Raw genomic sequence first — 23,352 nt, 5'->3', positions numbered from 1 at the left:
AAATAAATGCTGCTAGAAGTGCTATGGCAATATGTTCTAAGGAGGCAAGAAGCACAAATATAGTAATTCCAAACCTCATACCAACCCAGGTAATGTGCTCCAAATAATTTGTGTATCAGATTTATGTTGGTTCAACTTTAGGTTGTCACGGATGAATATGCATATAACCCACAAACCAGGAGCCGGAAAGCAAAAGAGAGACCTTAAATTTAAACCTATGACTAATTTATGATTATAATACAGAGGAAAAAAGTCAAATGACCAAATACTTGCTACTTTAGATATTACTAATGATATCAGCTGATAGGACTGAAGAAATTGATGAGTTTTCAATGAATTCCAATGCTTATTGTCTCCTATTTTTAATAATTACTTACTATGCTAAAAGATAGAGAAAATACAAAGAATAAGGGGTGTGCTTGACCACAAGAAATCCAGAAGACAATGGGAAGAAAAAAAAAAGACTCTGATAATTACAATGTTCAAAAAACGACTAATTCTTCATTATAGAGTAAGGGGAGGTTCATACATACAAAACAGGGTACTCACAAGAGAGGCCTCCACAGAAGGAATTCTAAGCAAGGAAGGAAAATAGTTCAGATGGAGTGACAATATGGAGATCTTTAAAGGCTGGATAATGGCAAGTAATTTGAGTTAGTTTAGGAGCATTACAATTAATAAAAAGGAGCAGACAATGAGAAATCCACGGTTAGTGAGCTAGTCAGTTGGCTAGGTGATAAATGCAATTAATAAAATATGAAAAGAGCCAGGGCTACATAGTGAGACCATATTTCAAAAAACAAAGCAAAACAAAGTGATTATGGGAAAAACAAGATGGACAAAATACTGAATTAAGATGAGACTGAGTTGTTAGAAGTACAATAATAGTTAACTAGCCAGGAATGGCGGTTCCCACTGTAATCTGAGCACTCTGATGTTGAGGCTAGAGGATGGTAAATCCAAGGCCAGCTAAGATACTTAGGGAGATTCTGTCTCAAAGGGAGGGAAAAAAAAGATAAATTTAAAAGGTCAGGATTGGAAAAACATAATTACAGTCTCAAGGACAAAACATCACTACAACCATTTAAGCCACATTCCCCAGAGTAAACCCTCGAATGGTACCAGGCATTATCTTAGTCATCTGATTTATAGCATTTACTCTGGTTGCCAAGAGGCTTCTTTTGTTTATTTCCTAAGTATGACCACAACTCCCCTCCATTAAGCAAGGCTAAGGGTTTAGCAAGCATTTGCCTATTCATTGAAAAGGAGGGGAAAAATTCACAACAGAGTAAAGTAAGAAGCATGTATTGACTTGTTCTTAGGCCACTGACACAGTGACTTCCTTGTGTGTCGACACCGTTGTCTATCCGTGCTGCATTCACATGCATGCCAGTGCAATGAAGCTATTAGCACAATATAGCCCAACTTCCCAACATACTGCTCAAGGAAAAACTGACCAAAATACAACTTTCCTTGAAAGAATTTACTTAATCTCATCAGATAGGTGGTTTAACACATTTTTAAAACTGCAAATTTTTGTGAACTCAGTATCACATTATTACTTCCATGCATAATCTTTTTTTTTTTTTTTTTTTTTTTTTTGGTTTTTACGAGACAGGGTTTCTCTGTATTGTTTTGGAGGCTGTGGGTCCAGCCTGGCCTTGAACTCACAGCGATCCTCCTGCCTCTGCCTCCCGAGTGCTGGGATTAAAGGCATGCGCCACCACTGCCCAGCTATGCATAATCTTTTTTAAAATCCCACATGAATACAGTTTAATTTATCTGAGGCTTCTTTTATCTTTTACATATCAACATTTAACTTCCAAAAAATATAAAATTCCTAAATTATTTTTAAATCTTCATCTTTAACAGTCTTACTTGATTTAAAATCATGAGAATCACAACACAAAACTGTATACTAACCTAGTTAGCATCAATCCAATGAAGCAATTCATTAGAGTATACAGAAAGGCTAATTCCAGTGAACTACTCACTGGAGCCTTTAAATATGTACATTGTACAAAGACTTTATTTGAATTCCTTAATCTCTGTCAAAGTCTGCCTATCTACACTAGATGTTTGGAAAATACTCATTTGAATATTTCCAAAGAGGCAAGGCTTTGAGCATGTGACTGACTAGCTAGCTATATTAAGCAGCACGCAGTGAATGGAAAGAAAATCCCTTTCAGAATCGTTCTCCAGGACACTAGAGAAGGGCTGAATTTAAAAAAATCTTCAAAAATACTCCACCAAATCAAAAGGTAATAGTAACTTGAAAATGTCTAACTATGTATTATAATGAAATGGAACTTTTTCTATATATTTAAGTTTAAGCTTTGAATAAAAAATGTATACTATTTAATCATGGTAAGCAGGGATTTATTGAATTATCAGAGATATAGCAAGGAATTATATTTGAACACAGGCTAAAAGAAGACTAGCCTAACTTTAGAAATGGTGATAACTCTTTGGTATAGAAATCTGTTCTGTGTTACCAGCTTCACCTGTTAAAGAACACTGGACTAGGAGTCAGACTTGGGCTCTAGTTCTGCCTACTTTAAGACAGGGCTAGACATGCTATGCCCCTTGTATAGAGCCGGTTGTAAAATGACAGACTGATTTTAATCAATTCTCTATTTCCTTCTTTTTAAAAAGTTATGAAATACTCCAATACAGTTGCTTTTCCCATCCCCAAAGAAAGTAAAATGAAGTGAACCTCAGCACTGAGGAATCATTTGGTTTAGGGTCTTTCCTTTCCATTTTTGGTACAACCATTTCGAGTAATATTCTAATTTGTGACTTTAGGTAAGCATGGAGAGGGAGTGCCATTGCTTCTCTCCTGCTTTCACCACACCATTCTCCCAAGCTGCCTTGGCCTTTCCTGCTTTCCTGCTCTGTACACTGCCCCAAATGCCTCACGTTACTAGTTTGCAAAACAGGACAACAAAATCAAGCTCAACCTAATATTCAGAATGCTTAACCCTGAAGTGAGTGACCTAGACAGAAAGCAGGTCTTCTATTAAGAGATGTATAGGAAGGAAGCTTGTTATTTGTTCATTAATAAATAATAAAAAATTATATTATGTGAACATACTAAATAAACACAATTGAGGATATATGATTGTCCATGTGTTTGTGAACTGAATATTAAATTTTATAATCATTTTAAAGCAAAGGAAGATGATGATCAAGCATTTATTCACCATCAGCCTGCTCCTCATGTATGCTCATATTATGGAAATAACAACATCAAGTTCTACAGAAAACTCAAGTCTGACGACCTTAGTTTCCACCATGAGTTCACAGGCCACAACAAGCCTAAGTACTGCAACTACAACACAGCTTGGAAGCAGCCCCAAACCTGTGATAAAGCCTACAGCGCAGATCTCCAAGACCACCTGGCAAGGAAACATGTCTTCAAGCTCCTATATAAATACTGCAAAGACTGTAGCAGGTGGTGGCACAGCACTCAAGCCAATATCCAGCATTTACTCTCTTTGTTTGTGGAGTGTTCTTACTCTTTTGTGCATACTCAAGCAGAAGTGAGCGCAATACCTGCTCACTTCAGTCCCTCATAATGATAAGCACACTAAAAAAATACAATTTATTGTAATTTACTAAAGAAATTATCATTATTCTAGTGTGATCTGGGTTTCAGTAAGTTTTAATTGTATAAATTTAAACACTACATTAATATTATAGTTTCCTTTCTATAAGTGTAGTGCCCTATTAAATGCCAAAATAAGCAAAACATTACATTTGTGTTTTAAATGTGGGAAAAATCAGAACTCAAATGTTTATATTAAAGGTACAAGAAGAAATAACATAAGGAGGCAATTAACCAAAGGGGGAAGGAGATAGTACGACATAAAGAGTGGTATGGGAGAAGCTGTTTTGAATTTTATTATTTTTAATTAAATAGATTGAAAATACTGGTATGGTTTAAAGAACAGTTTTTTATAAAACATACTCATCAGTGGAATGTTATTTTCATGGGAGTGTGATAGCAATAGGTCATCCCAGTACAGTTTAAAAGCAGAATACTGCTGATCCAATGATAAGAGTACATTTTGAATAAATCTTGATTTGTGTTTCAAAAGATGCTTAGAACTAAGAACTCACTTTATAGAGAAGTGTGTAGGGGAAAGGGACCAGTCAAAGAAACACACCCTGAGCAGAGCCAAAGAAACACACTTTGGCCCTGCAACCACAACCAAATAAATGTGCCCCGACCCTAAAACCAGTGCCAGAGGAACACACTTGGTCCCTGGAATCAGAGTCAGTGAAAGAAATGCACCCTGGCCCTAAAATTGGAGCCAAAAGGCTAAAAAGGATCAGAGAAAGAAACACACTTTGGCCCTGAAACCAGAGCCAAATCTGACCCTAATCCTGTGTAAAAAAGTAACCAATCCCGGAGCAGAGCTCTAGCCAATCTGAGCTCAGCACTGAAATCGGACCAATCCCTACTCTGGAAAAACTTCCCCAACCCTATATAAACCCTGTGTATGTTCAGCTTGGCTGGTCCAGCTGCCTTCCAATAAATCCGTTTGGATGAGCTTTGAGTAAAGATCTTCTTTTGCGGCAGCAACAGAGCAGAGACGACCCTGGGCAGAGCAGAGCGAGCAGCGCTATAACACAGCGCTACAACACTTGCCAGGAAACCTTCCTTGGCAGAGCGGAGTTGTTACACTCTGCTACCAGCTCCCGGCTCCCAGCTCCCCGCTCCCAGCTCCCCGCTCCCAGCTCCCCGCTCCCCGCTCCCCGCTCTCCGCTCTCCAGGAGCAGAGCTGAACTGTAACAACTTCGCCCTAGAAACCTCCTGCCTAGCAAAACTGCTACACTAGGCGAACATCCCCAGCTGGAAGACCCTGTCCTGCCAGAGTGGAGCTGATACACTGGAGAAGCCTTTCTCTGAGGCAAGGCTGTAAGCTGCCAAGCTTACTGCAACCTGTGGTGGTCCTTGGCTCCCGAGTGCCAGAATACCTGACCCACTCCTGTTCCCTCCTGTCCCGACCCATCCCGAAACACTTACAAAGTGTCTCTTAACTGTTCACTGGATTTTTTCCCCTTTTTATCCTCTTCCTTTTCCTCCTCTTCCTTCCTCCTTCTCCCATCTCCTTTCCTTCTAGACAAGGTTTCTCTGTGGCCCTGGCTGTCCTGAAACTCTCTCTGTAAATCAGGCTGGCCTCAAACTCACAGAGATCTGCCTGCCTCTAGCTTTTGATTAAGTGCTGAGATTAAAAGAATATTGGTTGGATTTTTATGTTCGTATACAGGGATGGATTTAACTCAACAAACTTCGTATGCTAACAGTAATAATTCCTGTGGTTTATTATCAGTGAATTAGGAACTTCAGATTAGGTAATGATTCTAACTAGCTGAGCTACCAAGAATAAAATGACCCAGCAGAACTCAAATTGACTACAGATGAATCATTTGGGGTGTCAGCTTAAATACACAAATTAAGTCTTGTCCCTAGATTTTGATGTGGAAGTTTGGAGAGCATATACAATGTTTAGTTATTCAGATTTTTCTGACAGCTAGGTTTGAGTTTCCGTTGACAGTGAAACAGTATCAGAAGATTACTGTGAGGATTAAACAAAAACGAGGTAATGTGCAGTTTGTCTGATATAAAAAGGCATTAAGTAAATGCAAGTAATAATCTATATTAATGTGACAAGAGAAGTTGTGAAGAACCCCACAGAGGAAACTCCACTGAAATTCTTAGGTTTTAAATTTTTAATTACTTAAGAAAAAATAAAAAAGGGACAAATGACAGAAATATAATATTGGTCCTCTGCATTCTACAGGCATGTTCACTCTCCTGAGAGACTAGGAGCCATGTGAATATGCTATTGCTTTGTTTGAAAGTGTGTGTCTGAGTGTTGAACCCTGGACCTCATGCATGCTGAACAGACGCTCTATTGCTGAGTTACACTCCCAGCTCAAATGTAAACAATTTCTTTAAATTTTTATTTATTTATTCATTATGTAAATATTGTGTTCTGTACTGCATGTGTCCCTGCATGCCAGAAGAGGGCACCAGGTCCCATTATAGGTGGCTGTGAGCCACCATGTGGTTGCTGGGAATTGAACTCAGGACCTCTGGAAGAGCAGGCAGTGCTCTTAACCGCTGAGCCATCTCTCCAGCCCTCAAATGTAAACAATTTAACGTGTATAGTTATATACAGTTCTCTGTACGCACACTCGCTATCTCTCTCGCTGTCTCTCTCTCTGTCTCTGTCTCTGTCGTCTCTCTGTCGTCTCTCTCTCTCTCTCTCTCTCTCTCTCTCTCTCTCTCTCTCTCTCTCTCTCTCTCTCTCTCTCTCTCTCTCTCTCTCTCACTTTGTACCTTGCAAGAAAATATAGGAGAAATGTTTTTTGGGTCTGCTTGTTTGTAAGAAAAGTTTTCATGGTAGCCAAGACTGGCCTTAAACTACCTATGTCCCAGATTGGTTTTGAACTTGAAATTTCTCTGTTTTAGCCTATCCAGTGCTGGAACTGCAGGGTATACCACCACATTCAGCCTTTCACGCGTTTTTCAATGGTACAGGGAGAGAGTTTCCACTACTTCTGTCTGCTTACTTGTTCACTTTTCTTCATCTGGTATTGGCAATCCATTTTTCCTCTGGCAAATAAACACTGCTCTCATCCTTGCCTTTCAGTTCATGCCACCCACGTGTGCCTGGCTTTACCTCTGAGCTCTAGTCATAAGTTCATGATCAAGCCTAAAGAGTCAAAGGGTCCATCTTCCTTGATAGAGTGACAGTCCTGGAAACTGACATGGGACTCAAGACAAACCAGCAAAGCTAAGTACTTTTGCTGAAGCTGCTAGGAAAGGCATTTTCTACTGGACTTGTTGGGCTGAGAGAACACCAACTACTACTATTTGCAACCCCTTTCTGGCCTTGATGGTCATCAGGAACTCACACATATACATAAAATAAAAATAAATGATTAAAAAAAGACATGTCCAAAGATGATAATACTATATCATTGATCCAATTTAACATAATTAAAACCTGTATGTAAGGACAGTCACTGATGAACACTGAACACTGAATAGCTACATTTTGAATTATATGACTATTGGGCCACAGTACATGCACTTGGCTTGGAGTAGCCAGGTCTCTATTAGCTGGTCAACATCTAGCACAGAAAGTCTTCTAAAAAAGATGATTTTCAACTGACCAACATATTTCTGCTCAGGAACCTCAAGTATGCAATACTGTAATAATGAAGGGGTCAATGGCTGAGCTAAAGTTGAAATGATAAGGAAATCAGAAAACCATGTAATCAAGTTAAACATAAAACCAAGAAAATAAGAGTGTATATTGGATTTCGCAGCAACTATGGTTTACTTCTATTTCCATCTGGATGGCTCTACTGATTCATACTTTTCTTTGGGCCCATCTTGGTGGTGATATATTATTTATGATTTAATAAAGCTTGCTGGAGGGTTCATGATCCAAAGCCAGCCACAAGCTATAGAGGTCAGGCAATGGTGATCTACACCTTTAATCCCAGCAGTCACACTAGTTAGCCATAGAAGCTGGGCAGTGGAGGTACACACCTTTAATCCCAGGACTCAGGAGACAGGCAGATGGATCTCACTGTGAGTCCAAGGCTACACAGAGCTACATAAGATTGAATCAGTCTAAAGGAGAATTAGAGCTCGCGCCTTTAATCCCAGCCCTAGAGAGGTATATAAAAGACAGGAGCCCAGTGTCTCAGGCTGCATTCAGAGATTTAGTCTCCAGCCACATTGAGGAGAGGCAGCAATCTGAGGCTTGGAGGAGAGCTCATGGAGACAAGATCAACCTTTTCAGACTGAGGTAGACTAGTAGCTTGCCTGCTTTGCTTCTCTGATTTTCAGCTTGAAGCTTGAACCCCAATATCTGTCTCTGGGTCTTTTGTTTTTCATGTTACACATCCTCGAGAAAATAAGAAAGATTTGGTAACAACCAAAGCCAAACTAAAATATCTTAATTGATACATCAGATCTCACAGGTAAAAATCAAGACTTGGGGACTTAACAAAGAGGACAGTAAGAAAGGAAAATATTTAAACTGATAGGTAATAGAAGAGACATTGAAAGAAAACACGGAATGAAGATAAGGCCAATTTGACATTCAAACCTGAAATGTCTGTAGAATCAGAATTCACAATTCAAAAATGTTGCCTAATGCATAGTAGTCTAAGCCACTGAAATACAGGAATGGCCTCGAAGGAGTCAGACTCCAGAGCTCTGGACAAGATGACTGTACAGACAAGGCTTTCACTTACTACCAAGACAAGGAGAAGCAGGGCCTTGCTTTTCTCTTTCTACTGTGCCCATTTATGCTGGAGCTAAGTATCACATCCAATGAAAAATGAGGGCAAGGAGGAGCTCTACTAGGTCTCAGAAATGAAAAGACACCAGACATGTAAGACCAGCACTCAAAGGCTGGAGAGATGGTTCTGCAGTTAAAAGCACTAGCTGTTTGTCCAAAGAATCTAAATTTGATTTCAAGATCCCACATGGCAGCTCACAGCTGTCTCTAAATTCAGCGGAGGGGATTTGGTGCTCTCTCTGGCCTCTGAAGACACCAGGCACACCTGTGATGCACAGATAAACATGCATGATCAGACACATTTGGGGGGGGAAAAAAAGGTCAGCATCCAGGAGGCTGAAGCAGGATGATCATGAATTATAGGCCAGGAGGTTATTTAGTGAAATTCCACTTTACAGCATAAAGCAAAACACCAACTAAAAAGTTGATTTGTCAACTTTTTTCAAAAAAGAAAAAAGACCTTCAACTTACACATAACTTTGTCACAAAGTCATACAAGAGACACAGTAGTTAATAAGTGCACTTCCTTCCTTCTCAAAGATGATCAGCTAAATAGAAGCAGAATGGAAACCCCTGGCAACTTCAAGCCCATTACCATCTAGGCATAATTTACAGCTGTGGACACCCCACTGACCAGATCACAGAAAGCCAGGGCCATTTGCTTTCCTTAACCTTACAGTTTCTTATTCTGAAGGAGAAAAAGAAAATCCAGCTTTCACACCTTCAACCTTTGCTACTGTAAACTACTAAGAACTCAAAGGGGGTTAGAAATTGAGGCATACATCTACCTTCCTCTCCAGTCCTCGCTACTTAGATTTATAGGGAGAGTCAAGATACCATGGTAGTACTAAAGGTTAAAGTTGAAATACAAACATGGCTTATCTTAAGGGCAAAAGAAAATTACTTTAGAAAGAGCAACGAAGACAAGAACAGAGTTTCACGGAACTATAGGGGTTCCCCCTCCCATTTTCTTTTGGGAGGTGGGGTCTTTTTGTCCTTACAGTTGTTAAAAAGGACTAGCAAAGATAAATGTGATTTTCTGTAACTTTCTTCTATTCCCTGGTTCCCAGTGCTCGGGACAGCTAAGTATCTAGTTACATAAGGTCCACATCTTCCATTCTTCTTTCTTCTCCTACTTTGTATGATTTCTCAGCTACTGTCAGATTTTTGTTAACATAACCATCAAGTAAATTAGCATAATTACTCGATTTTTGTTAAGTTTGGGAAACTCAAAAAGTCTAGATTCCATAGCTGCTGGGCTGCCCTTGGCATTTCCATGTCACTAGCTGCTGTGTAGCATTACTCAATCTTCAAACTTCAGCCACATTGAGTTACACCGTTCCAATGGGAGGAAAAGTCTAACCAAGTACCATCCATCACATATTACTTTTCACATGGCAGGGAAGGCAATGCAAGCCCACTGCCAAGGAGAAGGAGAAATTCACAGCATAGCTAACAACATCATAGTCTATTTCCAGGCCACCCCATCCATCTTTACATCCATTTCCCACAGCTCTTGAAATTATTTTTTAAATCATCCCGATGCAATCTAAAACAATACATTGTTAAGAATTCTCAGAAACAGGCTCTTCAAGTATTTTCTTCTTAAAAGGGGGAGATTCCAACTGTTGTTACAGATATTACAAAATCAGAATATATCTGAAAACAAACGAAGGTTCTTTCTGACTGTTCCCTTTGATAATAACTTCTTGTGTGGTATTTTAATATCTGATGTACCAGAGAGACAACACTGGGAAGCAAGTGATCTGAAACTAATACCGAATAGTGAGCAGCATTTTAAAATAAGATGGCTGACTATCTAGGAAAGTGTATCTTTAAGGGCTATTAATTCAAATAGGAAAAAAATAAATCCAACCACTTTCCTTCATTTGCTATCATTTTAAAAAAAACACATTAAAAGAGACTAAAATGTTAACTCTTACCTTCGTGCAACATAATAAAATATAGGATTCCCAGCTTTAGAAGTGCCAGCTTGGTAGAAGATACTTAAAGTTTTCAAAGCCTTGAACTCTTCTTTCTCATGTACCTGATGCCTAAAAGAAAGAGCATTATACAGATTGCTATGCAGATAAATAAATACTGACAAAGCAACAGGTTTTCTGAAGGGTAAAATGTCTAGATATTGTCCTGAGTCATGAGACCTTTCTTGGAGCTATCCAATAATACTGCTGGACAGAGAGAGAGCCCAGGATTACCTTTTACTTATGCTATTTTTTCCCCTGATGAAAGTTTTTTGAGGGTATTTTTCTCCCTTGCAAGTTCAGTTATCAATCGTCTCGTTTATGGATTTTACACGGATGAAAAGGGCTTTGCTTCTGTGTGTTCTTCTTTGATTTATATTAAGTGTATTTTCAAACAGCATGAACATCTTTTTCCTGATGATTACTCAGCTTTTATTTTGAGTCTGGCCTAGTCTCCCTGGTTATGAATACTTTTTTCACATTAAATTCCCAGATGTACTGAAATAAATTTCTGAAAGAGTGGCTTAAGTTTTAGAGTCTGCTTCTTTTGTAAGTTTTAATTGATTTATAAACCCTAGGATATGAATGAAAAAAATCAATATATTACTTCTTCCTATTCTCAATAAATGTGGCTTCTGTAATATTTACTAGACATACATTGGATTGGATCTTCTCATTCTATCTTTCCTTTCCCTCGCCTCCTCTGTCTCCAAAACAGGGTCTCACTATATTAACTTAATTCCTGTAAATTAACTTCTGACTGTCAGATGAGAGTGTTTTCTTTCTGTCTTTGGCACATACTAAGAATAAAACAACCAATTCACAGCCTCAATATAGCATTTGCAAAATATTAAAGAGCCATATTTGGCGAACATCAAGTGTGTGTCTAACAGTGAGAACCTTTGAGTTCATGGATTAGATTCTTCTACATGAGATGCAAAAACAAATGTCCACAGAAACATCTGTTATAGATATACTGGATATACTGTATTTTCTGGGCCTTACTCTAAAGGAGGTTAAAACCATTAACTTTTTGAAGGATTCAAAGTTAGTATGATAGAAAGAATTTAGAACTTAAATTCAAAAGAACCATGAATCAGGTGTGAATCTAGGTCAATTAAGTTATGTCTGTTGAATGTATTTTCCTATTATAATAAGCAAATAATGTTACTTATATGTTCTTGAAAGTATTAAATGAAAAACATGTCAAAGAGAGTCAGCAAGATAGCTCAGCAGCTAAAAGTATTTGTCACTAAATCTGACAAGCTGAGCTTGATCCCTGGGACACATGGAAGGAGAGAAATGACTCCCACAGACTGTTCTCTGACTTCATATACTAGCCGTGGGCAAGGGACACCAGCACACACATAAATAAACAAACAAAATGACAGCATTCTGTCTATAAGAAAATCAATATATAAAAACAACCAAACATGGTCACATTAATGCAGTACAAGCATATTTAATAAGTGGTATGGTGGTAAACTTTGTTTCTGAACCCCCCAAAATACAATCACCCTTTTAAAGTTGTGTTTTACCTGGTCATAAACTCCTCAAACTTGGAACTGGTAAGGTTAAGGCTGGACCAGTGTGTATCTGCCACAGGCTTATGCTCTGGAGGACCCAGGTATGCAAGAAGTGTGGCCATCTTATCAAAAGGTCGTCTTCCAACAGCTTTATGATCCCTAGCAACAACAGACAACACTCAGGAAATGGTCCTTCACATTAACCGGGCAGTCTAAAATTCCTTAGACCATCACTGGTTGCTTTTCTTTTAACTACTTATTCCTTGCTCATTTGTAAGCAGAATGGAAATATCTCAGTATCTTAAAAACACAACCATTTCCCACCTATAAAATTGATTATTGAGTTCAATTATTTTGTAGAATTGATACCTGTAACATTCTCATCTATTTTTTTCTTTTTTTTAATTAGTTTTTAATTTAGGCTAGAAACAACCTTGTTTCACATGTCAATCCCAGCTCCCTCTCCCTCCCTTCCTTCCTCGCCCTCCCCACCAGGTCTCCCCGGTCCCCCACCCAATCTCCACTCCAATCCCCAAGGAGGGTGAGGCACACCATAGTGGATCTCCAGTGACTGTCATTTCATCCAGGGCAGGGCCTAGGCCCTCCCCCAAGAGTACCGGCTGAGAAAGCCTCCCATATTGTGGTATGGGCACTCAAAGTCTACTTGTACGCCAGGGATAAATACTACCCAAGGCCCCATAGATTACCTAGGCCTCCTCACTGACAGCGTTTAGGACATGGGTATATGTAACCACAGATAACTGAATATTTTTAAAGTTCCTTCCTTGCTTTCTTCCTTCTTTCCTTTTATCTTTGAGACAGTGTTTTACTATAAGTAGGTTCAGGTTGGCCTCAAACTCATTATTCATTCCCTTGACCTCCCAAGTTCTGGGATCATATCTGCATATACTATTATATACAGCTCAAAAGTATATGTTTTTAGATGTCTGATTTTATTTTTTATTTAAGTGGGTATCAGACCCTGTGGAGGTGGGATTAGGAGGCAGTTGCAAGCCACCTGACGTGGCTCATATATCTGAATGCTTACACAGTGCTCTCTCTCTTTCCCCTACCTTAACATGGCTCACATATTTGAACGCTTACACAGGGTTCTTTCCTCTCCTCCCTCTCTCTCTCTCTCTCTCTCCTCCCCCCCCTCTCTCTCTATCTATCTTGACATGGCTCATATATTTTAATACTTACACAGTGCTCTCTCTCCTACCTTCCCTCCCTCTCAGAAAATAAAATGTTAGTAAGACCTGTGGTTATATCAAAATTAGACGATGTTCAAGCTAGTTGACAGACATGGAACTATCAAATCACTGTCTGAATTTTCATGCTTGAAATATACAATTTTTTAAACAGCACATTTGTTGCAAATATGTATTCAAATCAAAAAAGAAAAGGTTCATCTGCAAAAGTTCCAGGTTATTTTGTTGTCACAAGGATGAAGCACTTCCTTTTCCTATTTTAGTGGCACATGTCAGTCATATCCATGCCAAATTTAATCCATTAATAATTCATAAAGAATTAAAAAAATCTTTTAAGTTTCCATCTCATAACTGTTTAGCCATAGCATTATGGTCTCCCATCTTTCTGACAAATGAACAACCTATTTTTTATTGGCAGATAAGGGAACTCTTCAGACGTAGAAATTGAAGCCCTTTCAATCCTATATAATTAACAAAGAAATAACTCTCAGAAAGGACAGCATGCAATTTATGTCACAAGAGGCATTGACTACAACAGCTAATAAAACAATTTTAGTTACTGGATCTGTTTTCTCTCTTTTGCATTCCCCCACCCCTCTCTTTAGCAGTCTCTATTTCTCTTTTTATTCCTTCTCTCCTTTAAGACAGGGTCTTACTATGTAACCCTGACAAGCCTGGAATTGTCTATGTAGACCAGCCAAGCTGACCTTGAAATCAGAGATCCACCTGGGATTAAAGCATATGGTACCACATCTGGCTGATTTGGTGCTTTCATATATGAAGCATTATTTACATACACATAATAGTATCACAAGCTCTACATCAACAACAGTGTTATTGATCATTTAACATGAGTTGGTTTAGCCATATGTATGTAAATCTGCATTTCTCTTTCCGAATCACAATTCTTAAGGCAAAAAGCTGCAAAGTAGAAGGTTTTATTCAGGATCAATAATTTTATTAATGCCATGTAAACTAAGCTTTTAATTTCCCCCCAAGACTGAGAACACATACCTGTTGCTGGAAAGATACTGGCCAATTTTCTCCTGATTGTTCCAAAGCAGCCGATGTAAAGCAAGTACATTGCCATCACTAATGAAGGAAAGACTATGATTTACAGCATCACTTGTGGGACAATCTGATGCTATATCAAGGAAAAATCTGCAAAAATACAAAGCCATTACAGTTTTTAATATCAGGCATACTCAAACATATATGAATTAAATTTAAAAGACTATAGTAATATAGTAATTGTGACTGCAAATGGGGAGGGCTTATGCCCACAGTAACTGCCCCTAAACCATACAAGAAGAATAAAGAAAAACCTGACTTTCTATGTTTCTGATACTCAGTTTCCACTTCAGCATCAAAGTAGGTTCCAGAAGTTGGAGAAAAACAAATTTAGATGGATAAAACACACTGCCTGCCTGTCAGAGACAGGATAGGAACTTTGGTTCTCTTAACTTTCCGTGAGCAGTCACCATAGTATTTTCTACCTGAAAATAGCACTCACTTTCCCCCCAACAGTCTATAGCTCAGCTCCAACTTCTTAGTAGAAAGACCAGAAAGAACTGTGTTGGTGACAGACAGGAAGAGCAGCTGCAGAAGGCCAATGGACACATCAGTGACATCAACAGTTTCAAAAGAACCTGAATCATCTTTTACCAGACAATCTTTCTTTAAAAGCAACTCTGGCAAATACAATATTACCCCAGGGTTACAAATAAACCAACAACTCAGAAAAAAGTGATGAATTAAGTTTTGGAAATCGGCAGAAAAATATTCTTTAGTCTTAAAGCCTCAACAGTTGTTTATTCATACACAAATCTTCTGATTTTTGCATTGTTTGGCATAAAGAGGCATTGTTTTAAATTCAGATAAACGTTTAAGTTGAAGGAACAAAAATATTATTAACACCAAAACATTCTAATAAATCATGTATCTTCTGGTTTTAGTTTTCTTATTTTTAGATTTTATTAAGTACACAGTGTTCTGCCTGTATGCCAGAAGAGGGCAGCAGATTCCACTATACATGGTTGTGAGCCACCATATGGTTGCTGGGAATTAAACTCAGGACCTCTTGAAGAGCAGCCAGTGCACTTAACCACTGAGTCATCTCTCTAGCCCCTAGTTTTAGTTTTTAGTAAAAAGAAATCTGAACCCATTTTGCAGCAATATCAAAGTTAGGAAAAGCCAACAGTCTCTCTCAGTTTCCAAAGAAGGAAACTACTGTGAAATTAAGAGTATATAAATTTTTCATATGTCTCATAATAAAGTAAGGCAAAATGTGCTCTTAATCTAGAAAGGATATGGGAAAAATAGAATCATACATATAAACTTAATGTAGCCTATATACATGGACTGGAGTGAAACGGAAGCATGGCATACCTTCGTGCCAAGTCAAAGTTGCTTTTCACAAAATCATTAAAAGGCCTCATATGTTCTTCTTTTGTGAACAGGACATGATTGGCTATGCTCTGAAGTATCTAAACAATCAAACAGGACTATGAGTAATCAGATTATTTGCAATATGAAATCTATACATTAATACAGTCTTTAAAATATAAATTTTCCATTGATATTTCTACTGGTAGTTCAAATAAATTATTCCTTATTGTGAAAATCACCCTAGATATTGCCAATTCTTTTCAAATTGAAATATTATTACATATACATGTTACATATATAAAATATATTTTAAAGTATCTCTCTACTGCATACATGTGTGTGACATGTGCACACATGCAAGCATGTTTGCAAGTGTGTGACTTGGTAGATGTGTGCATGCATGTGAAGGCTGCCTCCATCATTATACATCCTCTATGTTGAGACAGTATCTCTCCACTGAACCTGAAGCATTTGGAGCAGTTAGTATAGCTAGCTGCTTGCTCCAGAGATCCAGGTATTATTGGCTGAATGTCATGCCCCCCTGACATTTACCTGGATGCTGGGGAACTGAACTCCAATCCTCACACTAGCATGGCAAGCACTTTTACACATGACCCATGTTCCCAGTCTCAAATGTTAACAACAACATAAAATAATAAGAAAGAAACACTGCAATCTCTATTTCTATTTTCAATTCAAATTCCCCAGAGTATGTACACAGAAAAACCTCACTTAATTGCTATTATATATTCCCATCACAGGGCCCATCAGGTACATATATTAAGAATTCCTCTGTAATATATACAAATAAAAACAAAAGGTACATAACTTAAAACCATGGGACTTTTAAAGGTAAACTGAAGACCAAGTATTTTGAATATGAAACACTAAAAATTTAGTTGGAAGAGAAATTAAACATTTCAAGAGTATCAAAATAAATTCACCTTTGACATTAACTTCAAGCCCCTTTCGATTCTAGGTGGTGGCTTTTTATCTAAAATCCCTGCTTCATATGGCGAGACAATGGCAGGATTGATAAATCTGAGGAACATGGCACTTCCTACCGCACCGATGCTGTTCTGAGGGAAACGTTGGCTAACCACCTGAGAACAAGGAGTTGAGACTTGAGTAGACAGTTTGCATTGAAATAATGAGGTGGAAACAAAAGCTTGAAGGTCAAACTCTGCACAAAACATGAATTGTCAATCTAGTGAATGACCTGTTTTTAACTCTTTTCTCCCCAAACACCAGAAAGTAAGGCTTGTCCATAACTGTAATCATGGGTGATTTTTAAGACACAAGTAAATATCTCCAAGAGAAGAAAAAAACCTCCTCATAGAAGAGACCTGAAAAAAAGATTTTACTTTATAATTATTACGGGCAGCAAAAGTAGACTCAATTTCACATAAAGATCAACAGACATGAAAGTGTGGTTGACGTTTAGCAGGCCCTAAAAGCTACATTTCTAGCAGCATGCCACCTACACACCCTCTCTGTAACAGGAAGTAGTTGCACTTTGTACACCTATTAAAATACATATTTTAGTGCGGCTTACCATATACATTTTTTCTTAAGATTTCTACTGAGTGAAAAATTTACTTACAAGTCATATTCCTGCCAGTAAACTTTTCTTCATAACCATGGTTCCTACTATAAGGACCTACCTATTATTTAAACCACTGGAAAAGCAGGAACTCTTGGAGACCTAAAAGAAAAAAGGATCCCACCAGAAGACAGAAAGCCCATGTCTACCCCAATTTGTTCTTTGGCTTAATAAGCAAAAAGTTACAGGGTTCAGGAAACAGCTGTCCGTACTGAAAAGTCATACAAAGCCAATGTAAATGGGCCTATCCTCTATAGAAAATATTCTGCAAATATAAAGGAACAGGCACAACAGACTGGGAACACAGTCATTTCCTCCTAATACCTCCCATTTTAAGATTACACATGGAAATGGAATTGTTCTTTATTTTTATTATTTATTTGTTTGCTTATTTGTCTGTTTTTTGTTTTTGTTTGTTTTTTTTTTGCTGTTGTTGTTGTTGTTTTCCCCTCTGAGACAGAGTTTCTCTTTAGACCAGGGTGACCGCGAACTCATAGAGATCCACCTGCCTCTGCCTCTTGAGTGCCAGTATTAAAGGTATGTGCACCATCACCCAGCCAAATTTCTTTTTTAAAAGAAAACTTAGGATACTTTAATCTCAAAAGCTATTCTAGTTTGGCATGACTGTGATGTTGGAGGCCTAGCACTCATAATTCTGGGAAATATACGAATAATCCTGCATCTCAAAGGCTCATAGGGTGGGGAAACGAGAAAATGGGGTTTATGTACAGAATTACATAACACTTATCTTTACCAGTGTCTTTACTTATCATTAATTCAAAGACTCAATTCCAAATTAACTCTGGCTATTACACGTTACTCTGGCCCATTTTATGTTTCACAGGATCCATAATTATTTAAATTATTATTCATTGTTTTATATGTGCATGGTCATTTTGCCTGCATGTAAATTCTGTGTACCATGTACATGCCTGATTCCTGCAGAGGTCAGAAGTGGGCATCGGATCTCCTGGAACTGACATTACAGATGTTGTGAGCTTAGGTGCTGGGAATTGAACTTGGTCCTCTGGAAGACCAGTGCTCTTAACCACTGAGCCATCTCTTCAGCCCAAGAGTCTGTATCTTTAATGTGTCATTACCCATAGCCTATAATCTCAAAATGATTTCCTATCATTTCTGATGAAAAAAATAGGAAAGATTTCAGCAAATGATTTTTTGTTGTGGTCACAGAACTGGCAGCAGAGCTTAGCATGGAGTTGCATTTTCCTTTTTCCTTACCCTGTGATACTGAAGGAGCTCTGGGTCACAATTCTTTTGGGTGCTTACAGCACACAAGAACAACCTTAGGAAATCAGGGAAACTGGGAAGTTGGCTAAATATAGACCTCTTTTGTAGCTAAATATAGTCCTAGATACAGAAATAGGAAGACATCCAAATGTGCTTACTCTTCTAGGATAGAACTTAACATCTTTGGGAACTAGAACCTCAAATCTGATAAAAAGAAATTCATCACATAATTTCAGAATGTGGAAAGACAAATGCTGACATTGAGTTCTTTTAAAATTTCCAAAGTTTAGTTGAAAGATACAAAAGTATCAATAAACTAACAAGACATGAAGAAGGAAGAAGGCTAAAACTGCCTTTTGGGGAGTCATGCTCCCAGGCCACTAAGTACTTGGATTTAACTTTAAGCAGGTGGTTTTTAAAATGGTAATATTTTCAGTTTAACCCATTAAAATCCTGATATAGTTTTAAAAGGCCCAACATCATAGTTTTCTTTAAAGAACTAGTTCTTTTTTAAATGTCTATGAAAGTGTCTCATAAATGTCAATAATGGTCTGAACGTGGTTGTTTAAGAGGCTAGGAATGGGGGTATGTACATAGAATCCCAGCACGAAGAAGACTGAAGCAAGAGCACTGCTGTGAGTTCAGGCCACCTTGGGCTATGAAGTAAGACCTGTTTCAAAAACACAACAAAACAGGTAGCTACCTACTAATTTTCTCTAGGAAAAAGATCTTATAAAGTACAGCTTACATTGGTTCCTGGTCTACATTTGAAAATACTCAGCTTCTGAACTTAAGGAAACCCTGAATTAATTACTTCCAAAGAAGAGTATTACAAAATTATTGAAGAACTATTTCAACTTTTAACAATTTTCTACATCCTTAAAAATAATTTATGTCAAAAAGTTTTCATATACTGTAAAATATGTAACATTGATAGTGATACCTATATTGTTTGAAATAAAACCTGACAAATTTAATACCAACATAAAAAGTTTCATGGACCAATTTATAAATTTTTCTTTCATCACTACTTAACATCAATGTAATTTTAACCAAAATTGCATACTAAACCATTTTTTTGTTTTGCTTTCCAACATATGGTTTCTCTGTGTAGCCCAGGTGGTCCTGGAACTCCTTCTATAGACCAGGCTGGCTTCAAACTCACAGATTCACCTGCTTCTGCTTCCAGAGTGCTGGGTTTAAAGGTGTGCGTCACCATGTCATGTCCAAGCATGTTGTTCTTTATTTCTAATCTATAAAACTCTAATTTGGATCCAAATGATTATCTACATGTAAAATCGATAACTCTATATACTGAAACCAATGATCAGTTAATGCCCCCTTTACTTCCTTTGGTAAAGTTGAACTACAAAAATCAGATAACCAATTACACATGAGCAGAGGATCACCAGCTGTACAGATGAAATCCTTCAAAGTCTGCATTAGACAGGTGACTTCTCTAGTAATCTAAGTACACAGTATGTTGAGTATGGCAAACTGAATCAACTGTAATGTGTCAACATAGCTAAACACCAAAAACTAAAACCTTCTCTCTGTATTTCATTTATTACAAAGAACGTCAGCTTACTCTTAAAAGAAAAAAAAATAGATCCTGTTAAACAATTTTTAAAAATGGCATTCTAAATTGTACAATATCTAGTATGGCTCACAGTATAGAATCTGTTCTGAAATACTGCCAATTCAACCCCCTTACTTCCTTGAAGATTATAACCTGTGCTGAAAAACACATTCCCGAAAATTTAGTGTTACCAGAAAAAATATATATGTATGCATATCACATATATGTATATATGTATATATGTGAAAATAACTACTAGAAAAAATTCCAAGGAATAACTTTATATGAAACCATAATAAATGTTAGGAAAGCTATAAAACATGCTCTAGAGAAACACAGAAAGCCTGACTTTAATTGTGTTATGCTACACAATGTTATTAGTATAACATTAAACAAGAATGTTAGAAACAGCAAATGAATTTCCATAGTGGTGATGTAGACTGTTAAACCCACAAATGCTGAGAATGAGAAGGCCAAAGCATTAGAGGAAAATATTTTAAGCAGGAGAGCCATTCAATCCAATCCATTTGTTCATAGATGATCAATTTTACTTAATATTCAAAAGGAAAGTTCTGAATAAACATAATAAATACATGAGTCTCTAAAGTTTAATTTAGTTCTGAATTTAAGTGCAACTATAAATGTAAAGCTTTATTTTATGTAAAGCTAAAGCAAGAAGTGAAAGACAGAACCAGACAAACATGATTTTAAATTGGTCTTTTTTAATAAAATTACCTCCAACTTGTGAAAGTTTTCTTTACATCATTCTCTACAATCATTTGGATTAAGTGAACAAAAACAGGACTAAACTGGATCTGGGTAAGTCACACCCCACAGATGATAAAATTAATGCAAGTTATACTGTGAACAAATGATATTCATAGGAAGAAAATAATTATGGCAATCATAATTTTCTTCCTTTTACAAGAAAGCAAGGTCAGAGGCAGGCAATATACCCAAGTCATGTTTGCACAATGAGGTGCTCCTGCATAAACTTGACCTCACTGAATTTTCTTTTGACTGAAGTAACAGTATGTTTTTTTCTCTGAAGGAAAAGTAACTTGTAACTTCAGCATTAAAATTTCTATAATCTAAGCACAAATGTCTAAATCATGGATGGCTGAGACCATCAAGGTAAAAATGTAAGGAATAAAAATTAAAATTTAGCAACTTTGAGATTAGACTTAGAAAGTCTAGCATGTGCAAATCCTGACTTTGATGTTTAGCTCCAGAAGAGGAAAAAAACGACACATCCCTACCCATAATCTATTTATTAAGAAGTGCTTTTTTTTCTAGAAAAAGAAACCACTCACATGACCTGCAAACAAGAAGCAAGAATGAGACAGTCAGCATCCCCTAAGGCCTTGAAATTAAGTTTCTTTTGCATTCATTTACAATTTAAAAAATAACAATAAAATTAGATCAAGGGTAGTCAATGTAATAAATGCACACAAAATGCCTTTGGGATAAATCAAACCAAAGGAACACAGAGAATGTTTCAATGTAACTTAATTCCAGGGTTAATTGAAATGAGAGCTATTTTGTGCCAGAATTAGTAGAATGATTTTACAGTGAAGGTCAAATAGCTGAAGTGAAGATGTTCTTAACAAATAGCAAAGATTTGGGGTTTGCTTCGAAAGAAACAGCTAATAAAAAGTTCTCCAAACTTACTGATTTTTTGTTTTCCTTTTTTTCTTTTACTGTAGCTTTATTCAGTAGGGAGTGGCAAGTTGCCTACAGAACAGAGATGAGCACAAACAAGTCACAGCACCGACCACATACAGCAACAAAAACAATGTTGGCTTGTACATAAAATTACATGTTAAAATGTAACACAAATGGAACCAACAGAAAAGTAGAAATCAACTGAATTTTGAGGGATGAAGTTTAATCCTGGACTTCAGTTTTATTTCACTTTTAAGCCAAGCACAAAATAAACAGCAAGAAATGTTGAGAACCAACCATGTCTACTATTTCTGGCTATAAGTCACAGAAAAACTGTCCTCAAGCCAATCTGAGGAATATTTGCATTTGAGTCAATTCCTAGCTTTTGACAAGTTTTACATAAAATGTTTGTTATGATGTAGACCACACACTGAAAACATTGTGTCTACATAATTTTTCTGATACATAAAATATTTCTCTGTGTATCCTTCAATTGACTTAAGAGTTATTTTTCAATACTTAACAGTTAATTAAGATTTTATTACCTAAAAATTAAATGGCTAGATGTGCAGAAAACAAACTTTAGAGACACTGTAAAGGAGTGTTGTTATAAACTCACATCTTTCAGTGTGTGCAGAGTTCTCCCTGAATGGTGCTACTCAGTTTATTAAAAGCTGCTGTATTTGGGAAAAGAATGTTAGCATCAACTAGGAAAAGAGGTTAATTAATATCAAAGTTAAGAAACTGAAGATAATATTACAGAATCAAATTTAAATATGATTAAAATTTTTACTTATTATAGATGACTACTTATCAGAATGCCCTCCCCATCCAAAAACCAAAAGCCATTCATGCAAACCCACACAGATATGTCAGTTTTGTCACTTATAATTCTATCTAGAATAAAGATTCCTTCCAAAATTAAAACTTCTGATTGGTGTATACCAATTATTATATTTTAAAACCTCAATAAGAGTCAGTCATGGTGGAAAATACCTATAATCCCAACCTCTGGGAGGTGAAAGTAGGAGACTCAGGGCCAGCTTGGGCTACAATAGACACTTTCTCAAAACAACAAAAGTTATCCATAATCTAAGTCTTTGATCCAGACACATGGTATCTTATTCTAATAGTTTTAAGGCATACAAAACCATAACCTAAAATAACATGATCATAAGTAAGTCAGTTTCCTTCCATCGATCCATCCATCCATCCAGTCAACAGCATCCTAGGCAAAGAGGCTGAGCTCAAACAACAGAAAGTCTCATCTCAGGGAGCTTTTCTGCAGGCTTTTAAGGCTATTTGAGAAAATACAACCATGTAAATGTGCAGGGTTTTGTTTCCAACTAAGATATGTAACTACCATTTATAGCTTTAACACACATGTATCGACTTATCTGCAGAAGAAGCTTTACCAGGAAAGATGATGTTTACTGAAAATCACAATAGCTATTTCCCAATTTTCTCAACAGAACTGAATACCCACTCCAGGGATTATTTCCCCTTTATTCCAAATTTATCACAAGGAAAAAACAGTACATAATAAAAATAGTTTAATCATTGATTTAAAAAGATTAATTATAATTCTGTCATACATTTACACTTGACTACTACTCCTATATAGTATTAATCACCTTTTCTAAATAAACAAGGCATGTGACTAAAGCTGATTCCAAGATACCAAAAATGCTTAAAGGCTCAAATCTGGACTCCAGTAAAAACTAGCTAGCAATATACTCACTTAGCTTTCAAATTTTTCCCTGTAGATCCCCAAAGCAGGAGCTATGCTTACTAAGAAAAATGGGTTCCTACCCTTC

The 23,352-nt window shown here is 37.1% G+C and overlaps 1 protein-coding gene and 1 long non-coding RNA gene across 11 annotated transcripts in view; one reads left to right on the top strand and one right to left on the bottom strand.

Annotated features, from left to right (window-relative positions):
• Nf1 (neurofibromin 1) overlaps positions 1–23,352 on the bottom strand; it is a 232,041-nt gene that overhangs the window by 91,796 nt on the left and 116,893 nt on the right. For 8 of the 10 annotated variants that reach the window (XM_040749259.1, XM_040749252.1, XM_040749251.1 and 5 more), the window contains 6 exons: positions 21,542–21,604; positions 16,385–16,543; positions 15,441–15,538; positions 14,067–14,213; positions 11,854–12,000; positions 10,277–10,387 (listed from right to left, as the gene is read on the bottom strand). In XM_040749259.1, the coding sequence (XP_040605193.1) occupies positions 10,277–10,387; positions 11,854–12,000; positions 14,067–14,213; positions 15,441–15,538; positions 16,385–16,543; positions 21,542–21,604 (725 nt within the window). The remainder of the gene's footprint in view (positions 1–10,276; positions 10,388–11,853; positions 12,001–14,066; positions 14,214–15,440; positions 15,539–16,384; positions 16,544–21,541; positions 21,605–23,352) is intronic. The other 2 variants (XM_040749256.1, XM_040749258.1) reach the window with 1 other exon arrangement.
• On the top strand, positions 1,641–4,099 carry LOC121141421. The gene is made up of 2 exons (XR_005878332.1): positions 1,641–2,261; positions 3,172–4,099. It is a non-coding gene; the product is annotated as an uncharacterized LOC121141421 (long non-coding RNA).

The sequence above is a fragment of the Mesocricetus auratus genome, unplaced genomic scaffold (assembly GCF_017639785.1).
Source record: "Mesocricetus auratus isolate SY011 unplaced genomic scaffold, BCM_Maur_2.0 Super-Scaffold_100007, whole genome shotgun sequence".
NCBI classification, from domain to species: Eukaryota; Metazoa; Chordata; class Mammalia; order Rodentia; family Cricetidae; genus Mesocricetus; species Mesocricetus auratus.
Note: the sequence above shows the minus strand (reverse complement) of the source record. Positions and strands in the feature narration are given on the sequence as shown.